The 16962-nt window shown below is 38.9% G+C and overlaps 2 protein-coding genes across 6 annotated transcripts; one reads left to right on the forward strand and one right to left on the reverse strand.

The window, feature by feature from the left end:
* Positions 1-6827: 6827 nt before the first annotated feature.
* LOC118435649 lies at positions 6828-7998 on the reverse strand. Its single transcript, XM_035852005.1, has 3 exons — positions 7557-7998; positions 7112-7498; positions 6828-7058 (listed from the first exon to the last, which is right to left on the reverse strand). The coding sequence occupies exons 1-3, from the start codon at positions 7945-7947 to the stop codon at positions 6946-6948; spliced, it is 891 nt and encodes a 296-aa protein (XP_035707898.1). The 5' UTR covers positions 7948-7998; the 3' UTR covers positions 6828-6945.
* A 667-nt stretch (positions 7999-8665) lies between these two features.
* Positions 8666-16160, forward strand: LOC110850439. Of its 5 annotated transcripts, none has more exons than XM_035852382.1 (12): positions 8666-8925; positions 10165-10692; positions 10749-11134; positions 11195-11850; positions 11927-14010; positions 14071-14326; positions 14380-14804; positions 14856-14998; positions 15061-15145; positions 15209-15374; positions 15433-15489; positions 15547-16158. In XM_035852382.1, exons 2-7 carry the CDS (start codon positions 10466-10468, stop codon positions 14737-14739), a joined length of 3969 nt encoding a protein of 1322 aa, XP_035708275.1. In that variant the 5' UTR covers positions 8666-8925; positions 10165-10465; the 3' UTR covers positions 14740-14804; positions 14856-14998; positions 15061-15145; positions 15209-15374; positions 15433-15489; positions 15547-16158. The 5 variants fall into 5 exon arrangements, with proteins under 5 accessions (XP_035708275.1, XP_035708276.1, XP_035708278.1 ...); XM_035852383.1 differs by having other exon boundaries at positions 10180-10692; XM_035852385.1 differs by having other exon boundaries at positions 8666-10692; positions 15570-16160.
* The last annotated feature ends 802 nt before the right edge of the window (positions 16161-16962 follow it).

Consider the following 16962-nt stretch of genomic DNA (forward strand, 5'->3'; position numbering starts at 1 on the left):
GTTGACAACGTCAATAAAAAGTGCTACATCTCCTTCAAGTCGACCAGTGTCTCCTGCTGGAAGTGCGAATAGTGCAACATCGAGTGGGGGGTCAAGGCGAGTGAAATTGCCAAAGTTTGAGTTGTTGAAGTTCAGTGGGAAAATACGAGAGTGGTTAGAGTGGTGGGCGTATTTCGCTCAAATACATGAGGATACGTCGCTTTCTACCTCCGATAAGTTTCGTTACCTTGTGCAATCCATGGAAAGTGGTGGTGAAGCATCAGATATCGTCGCCAGCTTTCCGAAATCCCCTGAAAATTATCAAAAGGCCATCGACATGCTCACCGAGAAGTATGGGAAGAAGGACATGTTGGTGTCACTCTATATGACCGACCTCGCCGAGTTGTTATTCAATAAGGAGAAGGGTTCACTATCAAAATTCTACGTGAATCTCCAGACTCAGCTACAAAATTTGGAATCATTGGGAGTCAAATCAGAACAGTCGTCACAATATTTACTGCCCATGGTTTTGAAGAGTCTGCCCAGAGAGACGTTGACAGCATGGTACAGGTCAACTCTCTCCAAAGTGGATGTGGAACGTTTCGTCCCACCCAAGTCAAGATTGGATTGCCTCCTCATGTTCCTCAAAGAAGAAGTGGAAAGTGAATGGAAGATTGAGTTGGCATATGGAGAAAAAGAAGAGAAAGTTGCACATCATCATCCTCTAAAAGAAGAATACGACGAAGAGTACGAAGAGGAAGAGTTGACAACAGCTGCTGGACTGCTTTCCAGTATACATTTGCAGAGAGAGGAGAGCAGTCCCATAGTTTTAAGTCATTCTGCCAGTGCCATGGCAAGTCAAGAGTGCTCCGGAGAAGTGCTGTCGCGACAACCCTCCTCCGACTTTACGACAACAAGGGAGGTCATCGGGTGGCGAGACTGCTATTCGACGGTGGAGCTCATCGAACTGTCGTGAGGAAGGACACCGTGCATTCCTTAAACTTGAAGTCAGTCGGTGCCTTTAGGCAATCAAAAATGGTGTATAGAGGTGGAGTGGCAGAGGAACGACTCCACCACAATTATCAATTGCGCATTGGAGACTTGAGGGGAGAAAATATTCGTACATTACTCGCCCATGACGAAGAGGAGATTGTGGGATTCATTCCGAGAATTCCAAAAGGGGAGTGGGTACGAGAGCTCACCCAAAAGAAAATTCAGTTGACCGACTACACGTCCAGCAGCCCAGAAATAGAAGTTTTAGTGGGAAATGATTATGAGGGGATGCTGTTGACGGGTCAGATTGCATCATTAAAGTGTGGGGTCACCGCAGTTCAATATGTGTGGGGGTGGGCGCTGTCTGGGAGAAGACCAACTAGTTTAAGGTCAACAGCAGTGTCACTTCTCGCGTGTCAAAGTCCAGTGGCGGTGAAGAGGGAAAGTCAGAGTGAGGACAACAAGGCTTCTCGTCATGCAGTTTGTCTTCCTTGGAGGGTGCGACCTACGGCAACATCGGAGGAGGTGGAGGAGCGGCCGATTAAGAGGAGGAGAAAACGGCGTTACTTTCCACACCCACGAAGCCATTTCAATCCAGCCGACCTACCATACAGAGGGCATCCGCAGAGAGAATTAATAGAAAGTCGTTGGAAAATGGAGCGGCCCAACGTGCGTTGGTGGGAGGGGATGGAATGGAGGAGAAGCAAGCCGAGGTATCGTGACAAGTCAACAAATAACAACAACAACAACAAATAGACAGACAATGATTTTATGTATTTTATGTTCATTTATTCAATGTAATTCGAATTCAAAATGTATGTATGTTCTTCTGTCCGTTCCACTTCCAGAAGGTGGGAGGATTTTAGATATTGTGTGTGTAGTTTATTCTCATTTCAGCCCAAAGTGAAAGTCAGCCCGGTTCGGGTGAACAAGTGATACGTGGCACGATGACGTGTAGGTTTTAGTTGGCAAAAGTGGGAGTAAATCGTTATTTTGTGTACTCACTATTAGGACGTTGGCCAGAGAGGATCTGGCAGTTTGGTGTTCAATAAATTCAATAGTTTTTGTGTGCTAATAAATTGTGTTGCTAAATAGAGATCACCATTTGTTGAGCACTTAATTGGCATCAAACTTCCTGTTTAAAGTAGGAGTCACCCGACACCACAAACCCCACCAAATCAGGATAAGCTCACCCACGGTGTGGGGAGTGATTATCCAACAACAACATATATTTTCCTTTTACATAAAATTTTTCTAATAAGTACCTACATCTTGCAGAGGAATTCCAAAGCCTCAGCTGTAATTAAACTAGAAAGCGTAAGCGGTGATAATAACAACTTTTTCGACAAGTACTGGCAATACGTCGCGCCACTCATGTATGCCTTCTCTTATTTGCGTTACTCTCTGAGTATAAGGGAATATGGGGGGTTTTCGCGTGTGCGTGTGTGTGTGTGACCCGGAACTGGAGGAGAGGTCAAGGTCGCGTGGACTGTGAGTGTGATGATGATGATGATGCGAGAGAGAGAGAGAGAGAGAGAGAGTGTAACAAATTTATTTCTGCTCTAGCCGAATCATAATCATAATAGTAATAATAATAGCTTGTCGCCTTACTCAAAGGACATTATGGTAATAATGATAATAATAATAAGCTTATTTGGACGTGGAGGGACGATTTGTTGCCTCGTAATGAAGTTGGTCAAGCTCAACTTTCTCTGTCATAACTTTATTTATATCAGTGGCGGTGGTGGTGGATTTCTTATTTTTTGTGGGATGAGGAGGTCGTGGGCCTGATTCGACATCGTTCCGCGGGGTCACCTTCCTTCTACAAATCAACCGAATCTTTCCCATAATTGGCTTTCTTTTAAAAAAAATGATGATCAGGGTTGGCAAGACTGATAAGCAGATCGAAAGAATGAGCCATCCTGTAATGCAAAGTGTGTGTAAATAATTATATAGATATAACCATTAAATATTACATACCATTAAATGTGCCATCATATGTAGGAGGAACAACTGTTATGGTGGGTGTGGTTGAAAAGGTGGTGGAAAAAAAACTTTGGACGGATGGAGATGTTGATGAAGGGAAGTAGGTAGGGAGAGGGCAATTTTGACCTGGGTCGAGACGCATAATCGCATTGCGACTCACCAAGAGCGGGTTTGTCACACACCCTTGACCGCCCCCACTGGTCTCAAAGTAATAGCAAAATTGTGCCAGGCACATTAAACAATTCAAAATTTCGGAGCACTGCATTTTATGATTAATAGAAATGACAGATGTGACTGATGATGATGATGATATTATGTTATGCAAAATACATGTATACGTATACACTTTACTTTGTTCACCGTTACATGGAAAAATAATAGATGGAGGGCCTAGTGCTGTTTTTCGAGTACGGGATTCATAAAAGTTCATGGAATGTGATTTGTATGCAAAATTTCATTCCAAGTTTACAAATCCACCCATGCAACGAAAAACCCAATTGTTATAATATATTTTTTGAAAATGAAGGGTTTAATATGTATAATATTATTGATTATATACAAAGTACAATCACAGTGTAATGTGATTAATACTTGTGCTGTGTGCATAAATAATAAAAGATGTTCATGGATATTCCAAACCCAACATTTAAGTGCCACTTGTGAAAAAAAGACGGAAAACATCAGATCGTCCATAAAATACATGTCGCAGAGTGCATGTGCCAAATTTGAAGAAACGAAAGGTAAACGAGAATATTTATGTATGTATGTAAAATTTAGTAATATTTTTTTGCAATTTAAATCTTAGAACAATTGTTAAGAAGCAACCTCAACTACGAACCACCGGTGAATAATGTCGGATTACGTAATATACCACGATAATCATTATGTACATTTGCAAAATCATGTTGCAAACTAATTATTTATTTCGTAGGTGGCCAATTTTCAAACACCACCACTAAACCAGCCACCCAGTTAATAATTCCTCTTGTCATAACCACTCCCAAACCCTTCCCACTCAACAAACAAGTAATGGGAACGTATGAAAAGTCCACCACAACCACTCCCAAACCCCTCCCACTCAACAAACACGTGATGGAAACGTATGAAAAGTCTGCCACAACCACTCACAAGCCCCTCCCACCCAAGAAACAAGTGATGGAAACGTATGAAAAGCCCACCACAGCCACCCCCAAACCCCTCCCACTCAACAAACAAGTAATGGGAACGTATGAAAAGTCCACCACAACCACTCCCAAACCCCTCCCACTCAACAAACACGTGATGGAAACGTATGAAAAGCCCACCACAACCACTCCAAAACCCCTCCCACTCAACAAACACGTGATGGAAACGTATGAAAAGTCTACCACAACCACTCCCAAACCCCTCCCACTCAACAAACACGTGATGGAAACGTATGAAAAGCCCACCACAACCACTCCAAAACCCCTCCCACTCAACAAACACGTGATGGAAACGTATGAAAAGTCTACCACAACCACTCCCAAACCCCTCCCACTCAACAAACACGTGATGGAAACGTATGAAAAGCCCACCACAACCACTCCCAAACCCCTCCCACTCAACAAACACGTGATGGAAACGTATGAAAAGTCTACCACAACCACTCCCAAACCCCTCCCACTCAACAAACACGTGATGGAAACGTATGAAAAGTCTACCACAACCACTCCCAAACCCCTCCCACTCAACAAACACGTGATGGAAACGTATGAAAAGTCTACCACAACCACTCCAAAACCCCTCCCACTCAACAAACAAGTGATGGAAACGTATGAAAAGCCCACCACAGCCACCCCCAAACCCCTCCTACTCAACAAACACGTGATGGAAACGTATGAAAAGTCTACCACAACCACTCCCAAACCCCTCCTACTCAACAAACACGTGATGGAAACGTATGAAAAGTCTACCACAACCACTCCCAAACCCCTCCCACTCAATAAACACGTGATGGAAACCTATGAAAAGTCTTTCGAACCATCGTGGGGGCATCCCCCTAGTGCGACAAATGCATCAAAACTGAATGCATTTCATCAAGAGTTTGTTAAACCTTTACCTGCTCTTATTATAATCCCTAGAATAATTTTGCCACAACCAAATACATCTATTCCAGCCGCACATATTATCATACATCAAACAAAAATATAAGTCAAAAAACGTGCGCATTATGAAAATTAAGTTTAAGGTGGAAAAGCAGATGTGTCGCATATTCTTCGCCATGCAGTCATACTTTAAAAATGATCCCACTAGCATAAATAGAGTTTGGTATGGCTGGCATTTGCTAAATCCTCTTTTCGATGCGACAAAGACTTGTGCAAATTATCGAAGAAGCAATTCATATAAATCTAGGACTTCAGTTCAAACTACAATGCAAATTACTAGGTTGATGTGTTTGATAAAGAAAACTATGAAATCATTTTTTAACCTTCCTCTATTAATAAAATATGAATATTGGGCAGGATGGAATACGCTTACTCCGGTAACCGAAAAAATATGTATCGTCACAAAAGCATTAAAACTGCTATCTTAATAAAAATTTAATCAATAAAATGAAAAAATGATTTGTAATAAACAATTATTATTAAGCTAAAAATTAATTTTAAAATTAATTCAAATAAACCTAATTTTGGTAAATTTGTTTAAAAATTTTGTTATAATGCTTGAACTACTCAGCGACGAGTGTATCCAAATGCTCGTCTGGTTGATTCCGGTGTAGTCAAAGTAGAGGATGGGGCTGGTGCTGGAGGGGGGGAGGAGGAGGAGGAGGGGGCGTCGGTGTAGTATACCGGCCTGGAGTCCAAGGGATAAAGGTTGGATACCCCTCGTGTGTTGTACAAGGGCAATCACAACGTCTACATAAATAATTAAAAGTTGACGTTAGGGTAAACATGTAAACCTTGTGCAAGTTAATAATAATAATTTACTTACCTTTGAGTTACCGGATCAAGTGTGATCCGGTCTATAAAATACATTTCTGGAAAATGTCTGTTTTGAAGGTGTAAATATAAATGAATGAAGTTGTTGGTGCTTTTGTCACAGTATGGACATTCATATGACGATACTCCGTCGCAATCTTCAGCGTGATCCCGTTCAGGCAGGTGACCATCCACCATCCTATAGTAATTGTGGATTGGGCGGTGTGCCTCTTCTCTAATCCAGGCTTCCATCATTTTTCTCACCCTGAATTTATCACAAGGGTCGGCCAGTGCTCGGCCAAACATCCACAGATATTCACGAACATCTAATTGGAAGTTCTGATCCAAAGCTTGTTTCAGGATCTTGGATAGAACGTCGGTCCGATTCACATGAATCGTGATTTTCGCTAGACCGTTGACTTGAGTAAATGTGTAATCGTCCAGGCAGACGATTACACTGAATGTCCCTTCCTTAATTCCATCCTTTACTTCTTCAATGCCAAAGTTTTGAAGAAATTTCATTTCCCCTGGGGAAACTCGTACCATCGCTATCTTGGTTGTCCCATTTACCCCCCAAAATAGTTTTCGAAGGACTAAAACAGGCGTAGCAAACGGAGCCACGACTCTGTCACGTAGATTTATTCTACCAAATATATTGGCAGGCTTGGCAGCATCCTGTTCGATACATATTAGTTATCAAACAATAGTTTAAGCTAACCAACTAAACTAATACGTTTTCAGATTAGTAAGGCTTACCCGAACGCTTGACAACTTAGAATGGGACATGACGAAAACAAAATCGTGAACACTTAGATGAAAATCTTGAACACTTTCGATGAATGCAACTGAACAACGAGTGAAATGAGACTGGACTGAGACTATTATTTGCAAATTTATTTAAGAAGGGCCGGTCGCCAAAATGAAGGGTGCATAAATTTAGATTATAAGATTTGCAATTTTGTGATTTCTCACGAGTTTATTTTCTTTAACACCAAGGTAACAAAAAAAGTTAAAAAATGTTTTAATAATGTTTCACAAATAATAATAATTAAGCGGATGCAGTGGTATCCAAATCCTGTGGATTGTCGATGTATTTCTTGAACGCGTGTAGAATACTGATGAACTGTTTGGTCTGCCCAATATGTAACGAAATTTGCGGACCTAAAAAGAGGGTTCATCATTTATTATTTCTTTTATTATAATAAAATGCATACCATGCCAGCCAAATTTCTCCTCTCGTGGGGACCACATTCTAATCGTGTAGGTATTTTCTGAATTTCGGTGCTGCCTGAGAGCCAATTTTCCACTTTTTAAGTAAACGCAATGGTCTTTTGCCCAAAATCTGGCAACATCATTTCTGTCTTCAAAAGTAGAATACTTGCTATTTGCAAGTCTTGGTATTAGTTTCCCTCTTGGCTGGCTGGATATTTCTTTTTCCAATTGAGAAAGTAGTTCAATCAGCTCTGGCAGTTCGTGCTGAGAAATCTTGAAGTACGAACAGTCACCTCCAGTTTCGCCATTCCGAGGGAATGAAACCTTCACCCAATGAATAAACCAGTCATCCTTCAACTTATTAAAATAAGGACGGACGAAAACCAGACCTACAATGATTCAAATTGTAAATATGTTAATTGCTAAAATATAATGAAGCCTTCGCACCAGTTCTTTTGGTTATCTGGTCTTCCCAAGAAAATGGATCATTCCTTTCGGGGCAGATGTCCTGGTCTTCACTCTCTTTAGCAAGCTTGAGAAGATGATCTCGTTTGCTTGCTCTTTTTTCCTCCCATTCAGTAGGCAGAAGGTGGACGTCTTCTTGGCTAAAAAATTTTTGGGAGTCTTGCAAATTTTCATCGTCATTCTGTTTCATGCTTTCCTGAAGGGTGGGAAAGTTATCGTTATACACCTCATCTACGTCTAGTTTACGAAGGTGGGTAGTTTGAGATGACTCCATCGCTTCTTTACTCGTAATAAGTTTATTGAGGAGTCGGTTGGAAATTACGATTCGATAAGGCTTTGAAAATTTTTTAGAAGGGGCAGATTTATTTCTCATGAAGTCTGCTTGGATTTGTTCAGGAGCTATGAAGAGGATGAACTCAAGATTTGAATTGAAGCAAGTGAAAGAAATTTCTCTCTTTTATATCCAGAAAATTTCGTCGTTGAAAATGGAAGCATGATGCAATTCATGATGCAATAATGTAATACATTTCATACGAGTACATAACGTATGAAACGTATTTTCAAAACGTATTTCTTTCTCAACGACAGAAAGAAAAACCGGTCTCCTTTCCCCCTCTTTTTGGCAGTTATACCAAGTTTAGGGAGAGAAACCACTTTCTCTCTCCCCTTCTTTTGACAGTTGCTAATTTCCTATACGACGAGAACCTTAGTGTGGTATTCCAAATTTAACGAATAATTCTAGAATTTTCCACCCCTCTCCTTTACATCCGGAAAGTTTCGTCGTTGAGAGTGGAAGCATGATGCAATGCATGATGCAACAATGTAATGCATTTCATACGAGTTCATAACGTATGAAACGTATTTCTTTCTCAACGACTGAAAGAAAAACCGGTCTCCTTTCCCCCTCTTTTTGACAGTTATCCCTATTCTTAACACAGAAACCACTCTCTCTCTCCCCTTCGTTTGATAGGTACTATTTTCGTATACGACGAGAACCTTCTTGTCGTTTTCCAATTTTAACGAATAATTCTAGAATTTTCCACCCCAAAGCTGGTGGGTGTATAAAAGCAGAAGTTAACGGTACTTCTTTCACTTGCAATGGAGAAGTTCAACTCGAAAGAGTTCCCATTTGCATACTTTTCTGACAAAAAATATTTTGAAATTCTTAAAAAATTTAAAGTTTCCGAGTTGCAAAATTATTTGAAGAAAAATAAAAAATTTAAAAGGAAGCGAGAACCTCGAGTCTGCATAAATTGGACCACCTGTCAAAAAAAAGTGCTGGATCACGTAGACAACTTCCTCTCTTCAAGTGATTCTCAGCCAATTTATTTCATTCTCACTGGCCAAGCAGGTATGCATAAGTATTTATATTCGCATTGCAGTTTAGTAAACTGGTTGGATTTTAGGAACGGGAAAGAGTCAAGTTTCGCGTGAGATTCATGAAAAGTTTGAAGAGAAAGGCTTAGGGGTAGTAGCATGTAGCAGTTATGGGAGTAGTAGCAAACAATTAATTAACGGCAGAACAATATGGAGTGTTCTTCACATACCTTTTTTCAAATCTACAAATTTTGAGTCACTTGCTCTTCGACTAAAAAAATCCCCCAAATTAATTAAAGAATTTGATAATGTTAAACTCTTGCTTATTGATGAATCTAGTGTGCTCAGCCCATCATTTTTTAATTATATATCTCTTGCTCTCTCAATTAAACTTGATAACCCTCTCCCTTTTGCCGGACTCAGTTGTCTTTTGGTCTGTGATCTTTCACAAATGGAACCAGTGGCATCTCATAATCTTTGGACGCCTACAGAAAGGTTGAGTTCTTTTGCAAAGCAAGGGCAGGAGCTGTATAGGCAAAAATTTACAAAAATTTTCGTACTTAAAACTGTCATGAGACAAGCAAAGGATCTAGTTTTTCAAAAGCTTTTATTTAACATTAGAAGAAAGAAAGTTACAGAGATGGATATGTTATTACTAAAAAGTCGCTGCAATTTATCAAAAGAGGACAGAGAGAGATTTTCTTCATCCATTCACATACTCCCTTTAAATTCTCAGATTAGGAAGGTAAATATTATGAAATGTAGCTCTCTTGGCTATCCGTTAGTACATCTTAAGCCGCATCAAACCCCTCCAACCCCCATAATGACGGAGGAGGAACTCTGCTTTCCAATTTGTTTAAATGCTTCAATTCTGGTCCAACGCAATTACCATTTGGGTCTTGGCATTTCCACTAATACGGTTGGAAAAATTAAGGGAATTTTATTTAATCCAGAAAATTTGACAAATCTCCCAGCAGTTTTAATGGTAGAGTTTGAGGGCATAGATTTGCCACAACTCCAGGGCCTAGTTCCTATCGTCCCTATAGTGGAGACAATTAAGCATCCAGATTATGATATTTCATTCAGCGTCTCATTTTTCCCAATTAAATTGGCATATGCGATTTCAATACACAAATCCCAAGGAATCCCAATTTGATACAGCTGTCGTTGATTTGATTGACGAAGAATTATTTCCATCTCAGTCTTACGTACAGCTATCGCGAGTCACGTCTCTTGATTCATTATATATTAAAGGGACAATTTCTGACTCTAGATTTACTCAATCTAGATTTTTCTCAGGGTTTAACGAACTGGTAGCAGAATATAAAAGGCTAAATATTTATCAAGATATGCTATGCCATACACAAACTGAAGAACAGACGGACACTTAAAATTGGAATGGACGTATTGACTAAAAAGCTGCGCAAATTTTTTGTGCGAAAAGTTACAACAGAATCACAAGGGTTTCAGCGAAAGTGTTTTGTATGCAAGAAGCAGAAGCACTTAAAAATTGAAAAGACAAACACAAATCTGGATTATCTAGTTCTTTGTGAGGTTCGTGTCAGGTGTCGAAAATGCAAAGTTCAAGTTCTTTACCACAGCTCGCTGCTCCAATAATGGAAGAAGAGACCACCTGTCCCATTAAACCAATAATTTATGTGGAACGATACGATAATAAATGGGGGCGGAAAGTAATCCAGCGTCGGCTCTGCTGTCCAATCTGCCCTGATGTTTCGTTCACACAATATAAGCACTTTTCTTACCATCTTCAAATTAAGCATGAATGCAATTGTTGTGCAAGGTATGTTGAAAAAAATAAATACAACACGAAGTAAAGTTTACCGACTTATGTTTCAGTTATGTGGGTGACATAAACTTACATCTTTGTGCCCCAGTCCAAACCGGTTTTGGACAACAACAACCAAACGAGCTTGCTCTTCATCGTTTTCATTTAATTGACAGTGCATTCAGAGGAATAATTCTCACCTACAAATGTCAATTTGATGATGTAGTACTCGGATCAGTCTCAGACACATTTGAATATGTATATGATGAGGTGCAAAATATTTTAACCCACGCATTGTTCCGTCACAAAAATATAAGGATTTCGATTTCCCTTAACGTGACGCTCGAACACATCATTAAAAAAATGGAGCGAACTGTTTCTTTATTCACCCCATTTAATCGCATATTTAACCAACATTACATTCTGGAAACTATGCGCGCATGTGCGGACTATCTGGGTAATATTTTTTATGTTTATCAACATTCATAGTTTGTATAAAATATATAAAAAATGGCAGGGACAAGTTTGGAACTCTATTGTGATGGCGAAAGTGGTTATTCCCTAGTATCTATCAATTTCCTTGAAATCAAAATTGGAAAGTACAAGACGGGAATTGCCAAAGGATTTATTCCCTTGCCGAAAGAACTTTCCGCAAGACATTTCCTGAACATTAAGTCTTCAGATCCACAAGACGCTCTATGTTTTGTACGCTGTATACTAGCTGGGCTTTACCGATCACAAATCTGCCTACCAGACGCGCCAGGAAAACAATGGGATGATTTAGATAAAAATCAAAAAGTACGACTCAAGAGACTATGCCAAAATTCATCCTCGTACGAACACATGATTCGAAAATTCAGTGAAACAAAAGAAATAGATTTTTCAGATTGTTATAATGGGGTCAGCTTGGATTTAGTTTCCACTTTCTTGGATAAAAATCCATCAATTTCAGTCACTATTTTTAGCCATGATAAGAAATCCATTTTCCCTATCCGCCCAGCTTCCGAAATTCACTCCCGTCACTGCGACCTACTTTTTTTGAAAGAGCCCGTTATAGAACCTGGTCACCCCATGCCAACAAATTTTCGCGACATAAAGTATCGCTACCACTATTGCTTAATTATGTCCATACCTATCTCGAATGCCTCTGCTGGCGGACATCACAGAAAAGAAGTAACTACATATATGATTGATACTACATATATGATTGATATTGATTTAAATATTATCTCACAATTTTATTAATTAGTTATGCCAATTTTGCTTTGGGACCTATGCAAATCTTGCACGGCATGAAGAGATTTGCATGCAGAAAGGGGGAATTCGCAAAGTTACTTTCCCGAAGGAAGACTTTTTTTCATTCAAGCATTTTAAAAGTTATGAAGAGATTCCCTTCAAAATTTTTTTCAAGTTTCACTATGCAAATATTCCTGCTGATTACATTAGTGATATTTATCCAGGCGACCTTACTTTTACCAGCATCCATAATAATTTGGAAGTTTTTGGATACAGTCTATGTGTAGTTGGGGCTTTGAATAAAGTGAAAAACCAATTTCTATTCACGGATTCATATTTTGGAAATAATGCTATAGAGTATTTTTTGAAGCAAGTATTTGCATTAACGGAGGAAATCAGAGAACGAGTTTTGGAAATGAAATGCCCTATGATTATTTCACCCTTACAACAACTTGAGCACAAATTAGCCACCCGATGTCCTTTGTGCTCCGTAGAATTCTCAGAATCATTCCCTAAAGCCGCTGACCACGATAAAATTACTGGGGCATTTAGACAAACATTGTGCAGGACTTGCAATTATCTCATAAGACTCAAGCCAACACCTATAGTTATTGGTCATGGGATTGCAAAAAAAGAATTGCATAGTATACTAACTAGTTTGAAAAGCGAGTGGGTGTCAAAAGCAAAAATCATAATGAAAAGTGAGCATGAAATTCTCCTTCTGCAAATCATGGGGATTAGATTCGTCGACTTTCAGTTTTTTCTGGATGCACATATGGATCAAATTATTACAAGACATTTAGGTGCAAATCCAGTAGAAAACTGGCCAGACAGATGTCCATTATTATACGACTGCTACAAAGAAAAAACAGAGCATGTGCCTACATTAATTCAATCGCTAACTTATCCAACCACGTTTTACACTGGGCCTGCCAGTTTAGAATATGATGAGTTCCCCCATCCAGACTACTTTGTTGAATTAACCGGTTTGGAAGAAGGACAAGATAAATATCTCAAGTCTAAGCATGCCTACAATTTATTTGAATGTAAAACTTTTCGTGACTATGCCACATTATGTGGCACTTCTCAAGTTTTATTACTTGCGGACATCGTAATCAACTTTAATAACTTCACCATGAATAAGTTTGAACTATGTTTCCTTCATTACGTCTCACTCTCTTCTTATGCATGGGATATTTGCACCCGTAAAATGCACCACGGGTTTCAATTTATCAAAGACAAGGAGATGATTGAATTTTGTGAACAGATTGGTGGGCCATGTGGCAGTGTTTGCAGGCTTTTGGAAGCAAAGAATGAGAGACTGCATACATTCACTACTCCCTCTGAGCGATCACAGATCCTAGTAGTTGATGAGAATGCAATGTACGGCAATATAATTTGCAAAAGCAAGATTTGTCACTCAGAGTACGAATGGGTGGAGGACTTGTCAACCATTGACATCGACAATTATGACGAAACTTCTGATTTCGGTTACATAATCTCAGCAGATTTAGAGTATCCCCGTGATCTAGCTTTAAAATCAATAAATTTGCCATTACTTCCGTATCGCCGCAGTGTAAACCTTTCCGAATTGTCAGCAAAAGAAAAGAAGGCATGGGCTGAGTTGCATGGTGCAGGAAATACACGAGGGATGGAATCTCGAATAATCCTTGATGTAAACGATAAACCAAATTACACCTGTGAAATTGCTACATTAAAATATTACAAGTCACGTGGAATTATCATTCGTAAACTTAACAAAGCAATTAAATACAAGCAGACCAACTGGCTTGGAGAATTTTATGAGTTAGTTTCAATGCTACGACAGCAGGCAAAAATGACGAGAGATGATATTGGATACATGTTTCTTAAGAATATACAAAATCGGATTTTTGGTTACCTGATGTTGTCATCCCAAAATTATCTAGATGTGCACATTGCAAGCACCTCGGACGAAGCAATAAAATTCCTGTCAAAGCATAATTTTATGTCTTACAAGATTTTAAATAGGCAAGATGGAATTGTAATGTTTCTTATGAGGAAGAATACAATACATTACAACAAAAATCCAGCTGCAGCCTGTTTCATTTTGCCTAGGTATGCATTTTTTTGTTACTTTATGCAATGAAAATATAATTATTTGAATTTGGTCCATAGGGCGAAGCGATCCTTATATTCATTTCTGGAAGTATTAGAGCGCAATCTCGGCCCTGGCCTAAAAGTTGGCTTTTATGATACGGACTCAATTGCTTGCCAAGTGGCTGATCCACATAATAACTTTTTCGAAAGATTAAAGAGAATTCCAAACCTTGATTACTCCGAATTAAACCCTTTTCACTTTCTGTATGACAGCTCTCATGCTGGTGAGGGAGGGTATTGGAAGGTTCAGACTATGGATGCGATTGAGATAATTGTAAGCTTAGTTACACTTTATTGTAGGCATATTTAACTTTTTTTTCTATACAGTCATTACGAGGAAAATCTTATTCAGTAAAGGAGTTTTGCATTAAATGTCACAACACTGCTGATCCGAGTTGTACGTGCTCAAGACGCAAAACTTGGTCAGGGTTTCCTGATGCCAAAAATAGATTGACTCATGAAATGTACAAACAGTCCTTGTTTAACTCTCAACCTCAGCATGTCGATATGAATGTTCTCCAGACCAATAATCATAAATTGAAAATAGTTAAAAAACGCTTCACAGCTTTAGGAGGAATAAACACCAGTCGAATAATCCTTCCCGACGGAATAAATACCCTTCCATTTGGGGCTCATTGGATGCAGCCTATTCCTGAGCTAATTGGAATAGAAAATGGATCCCTTTAAAGTTGGATTAAATGAAGAAATGCTTCATTATAAGGTGCCTCACCCATTTACAGGACTTGTTACAGGTACAACTATAGTCTTTGGTGATGGCTAGGAATATAAATATTTTATTTCAGGAAATCAAAATGTGGGAAAAACGTTTGAAATTTGCAAATGGATTTCAAACCGTGAAAAAATATTTGGAATCAAGTTAAAAACTATTTATTGTTACGGCCAAATGCAGCAGAAATTGATGGAATTTCAACAATCCAACCCAGAGGTAGGAACATGCATTTTTTTATTATTAAAGAAGGAAATAAATTTTACTAACTAAAAATTCAGGTAATATTTGTAAGTGACTGGAGAGAGGTGGACTCTCACATCGACTCTACAATTGGAAGTTTACTTATTTTGGACGACTTGGTTGGTAAGTACATGAAGTTGTTACGTACACGAAATCCAATTATTATTTTACTCTTTGGTGTGGCAGGTGTGTTTGAGGATGATGGTGAGGCAATGAGATGGCTCCGAGATCTATATACAAAAGGATCACATCATAAGTCCATCACCGTTCTGACCACAATCCAGATTGCCTTCCCAAAAAATTTCAGAGCGATAAGTTTGAACTCAAATATGCTGTGTTTTTTTCCGAATAGGTAAATTGTCAGTAGTAGCATTTGCAAATAAAATAAAAATGATACTTTTATTTCGCAGACGAGACAAATCATACATAAATTATGTCAATAAGCAGTATGCTCCTGAGACACCAAGGTAATTCGTGAAATAATATTACACCTGCAAAATAATATAATTTTCTATAAAATGTAGGTTTCTCTATGATTCACTCTCAGACGCATCGCGAACTCCATACGGTTACATCATCCTGGATCTCCACCCAAATACTCCGGAAATTATGCGAACCCGAAATTTCCTATATCCTGATCCTGATAGTGATAATCTAAAATTATACTATGTACCCGACGAGTAGAATTTCAGAAAATCTTAAATTTCTGCAAGATTGTATCACTTTGGATGCGAAAAAATACAAACAGTTAATTTCAAACTGTTCTTTAAGACAGGTTGAAACTATTGTTGAAATATTATGTAACCGGGATAAGTTTTTGGGTAATAATAAAAGCAAAAGTAAAGTTTACTTTTGCATGAACGAGTTCTACAAGAAAAGAGCATAAGGGAGTTATTTAGCAGTCGACGAGCTGTAATTGTTTCAACCATCGAAACCTGTTTAAGTTGCCTTGAGGAGGAAGCATTATTATGTGCATTTGACTATGTTAACTCTGAGGGTAATATCGAATGAAAAATATCTAAAGGCCAAAGAACTTGGAGTGTGGGACGATCATAATAAAGAGAGGAAGATATCCTTGGACGGACAGTCTGGCAGTGGGTCAACAGAAAAGTGCAAGTGGATAGAATTTGATACCAAGTTCAAATGGAAGCAGACGAAAAGGAAAAACAGGCCATCAAAAAAAGTGGCTGAAACCTGGTTCCGCCTCGGGCTACAGCAGTCTGTCTCGTTTTCTATACAATTCCCGTTTGCATAATAAAGGATTGGTCAAAGAAGCTTTGAATGAGATTCCTTCTTACTCTTTACATAAGGGTCCTATACGCAAACGGTTTCCAAGGCGACCTATCATGGTAATGTCATCAATGCATACAATAGCTATTGACATTGGAGTAATGATGAACTTCAAATGGTCTCAAGGAGGAACACGAGCTATTTATTTTTTGTTGGCATGCGATGTATTTAGCCAGTACATCTGGCTGCAGAAACTGGTTTCTAAGGGGAACAAGCATGTTATTCCTGCTCTACGCACAATGCTAAAGTCAATGCATCCTTCTCCCACTTATTTATGGGGAGACAGGGAAAGTGCGTTTCTCAGCCATGAAGCAAAAGCCTTGTTCAAGGAATATGGTTGCAAATTTTATTCTACAACATCCGCTCAGACCAAGTCTGTTTACGCAGAAATTGGCATTAGAAAAGTAAAATCAAAATTGTATATGCACATGACGAGCACTGGGAATAAAAATTGGGTTAATATTCTCGACCAAGTAGCTAAAGGTCTAAATAACACACGACTTCCTGCACTAGCTGGCCTGACGCCCATTCAAGCAAGAAAACCAGAGAATCATGATAAAATTTTTCACCATAAATTTCATCGTATCATTGTTGCACCTACCCCACTACAAAATTTAAGGTTCGAGATTGGGTCCGGATTTCAAGAGAAA

Source organism: Folsomia candida, unplaced genomic scaffold (genome assembly GCF_002217175.1).
Source record: "Folsomia candida strain VU population unplaced genomic scaffold, ASM221717v1 Fcan01_Sc005, whole genome shotgun sequence".
Taxonomy (NCBI): Eukaryota; Metazoa; Arthropoda; class Collembola; order Entomobryomorpha; family Isotomidae; genus Folsomia; species Folsomia candida.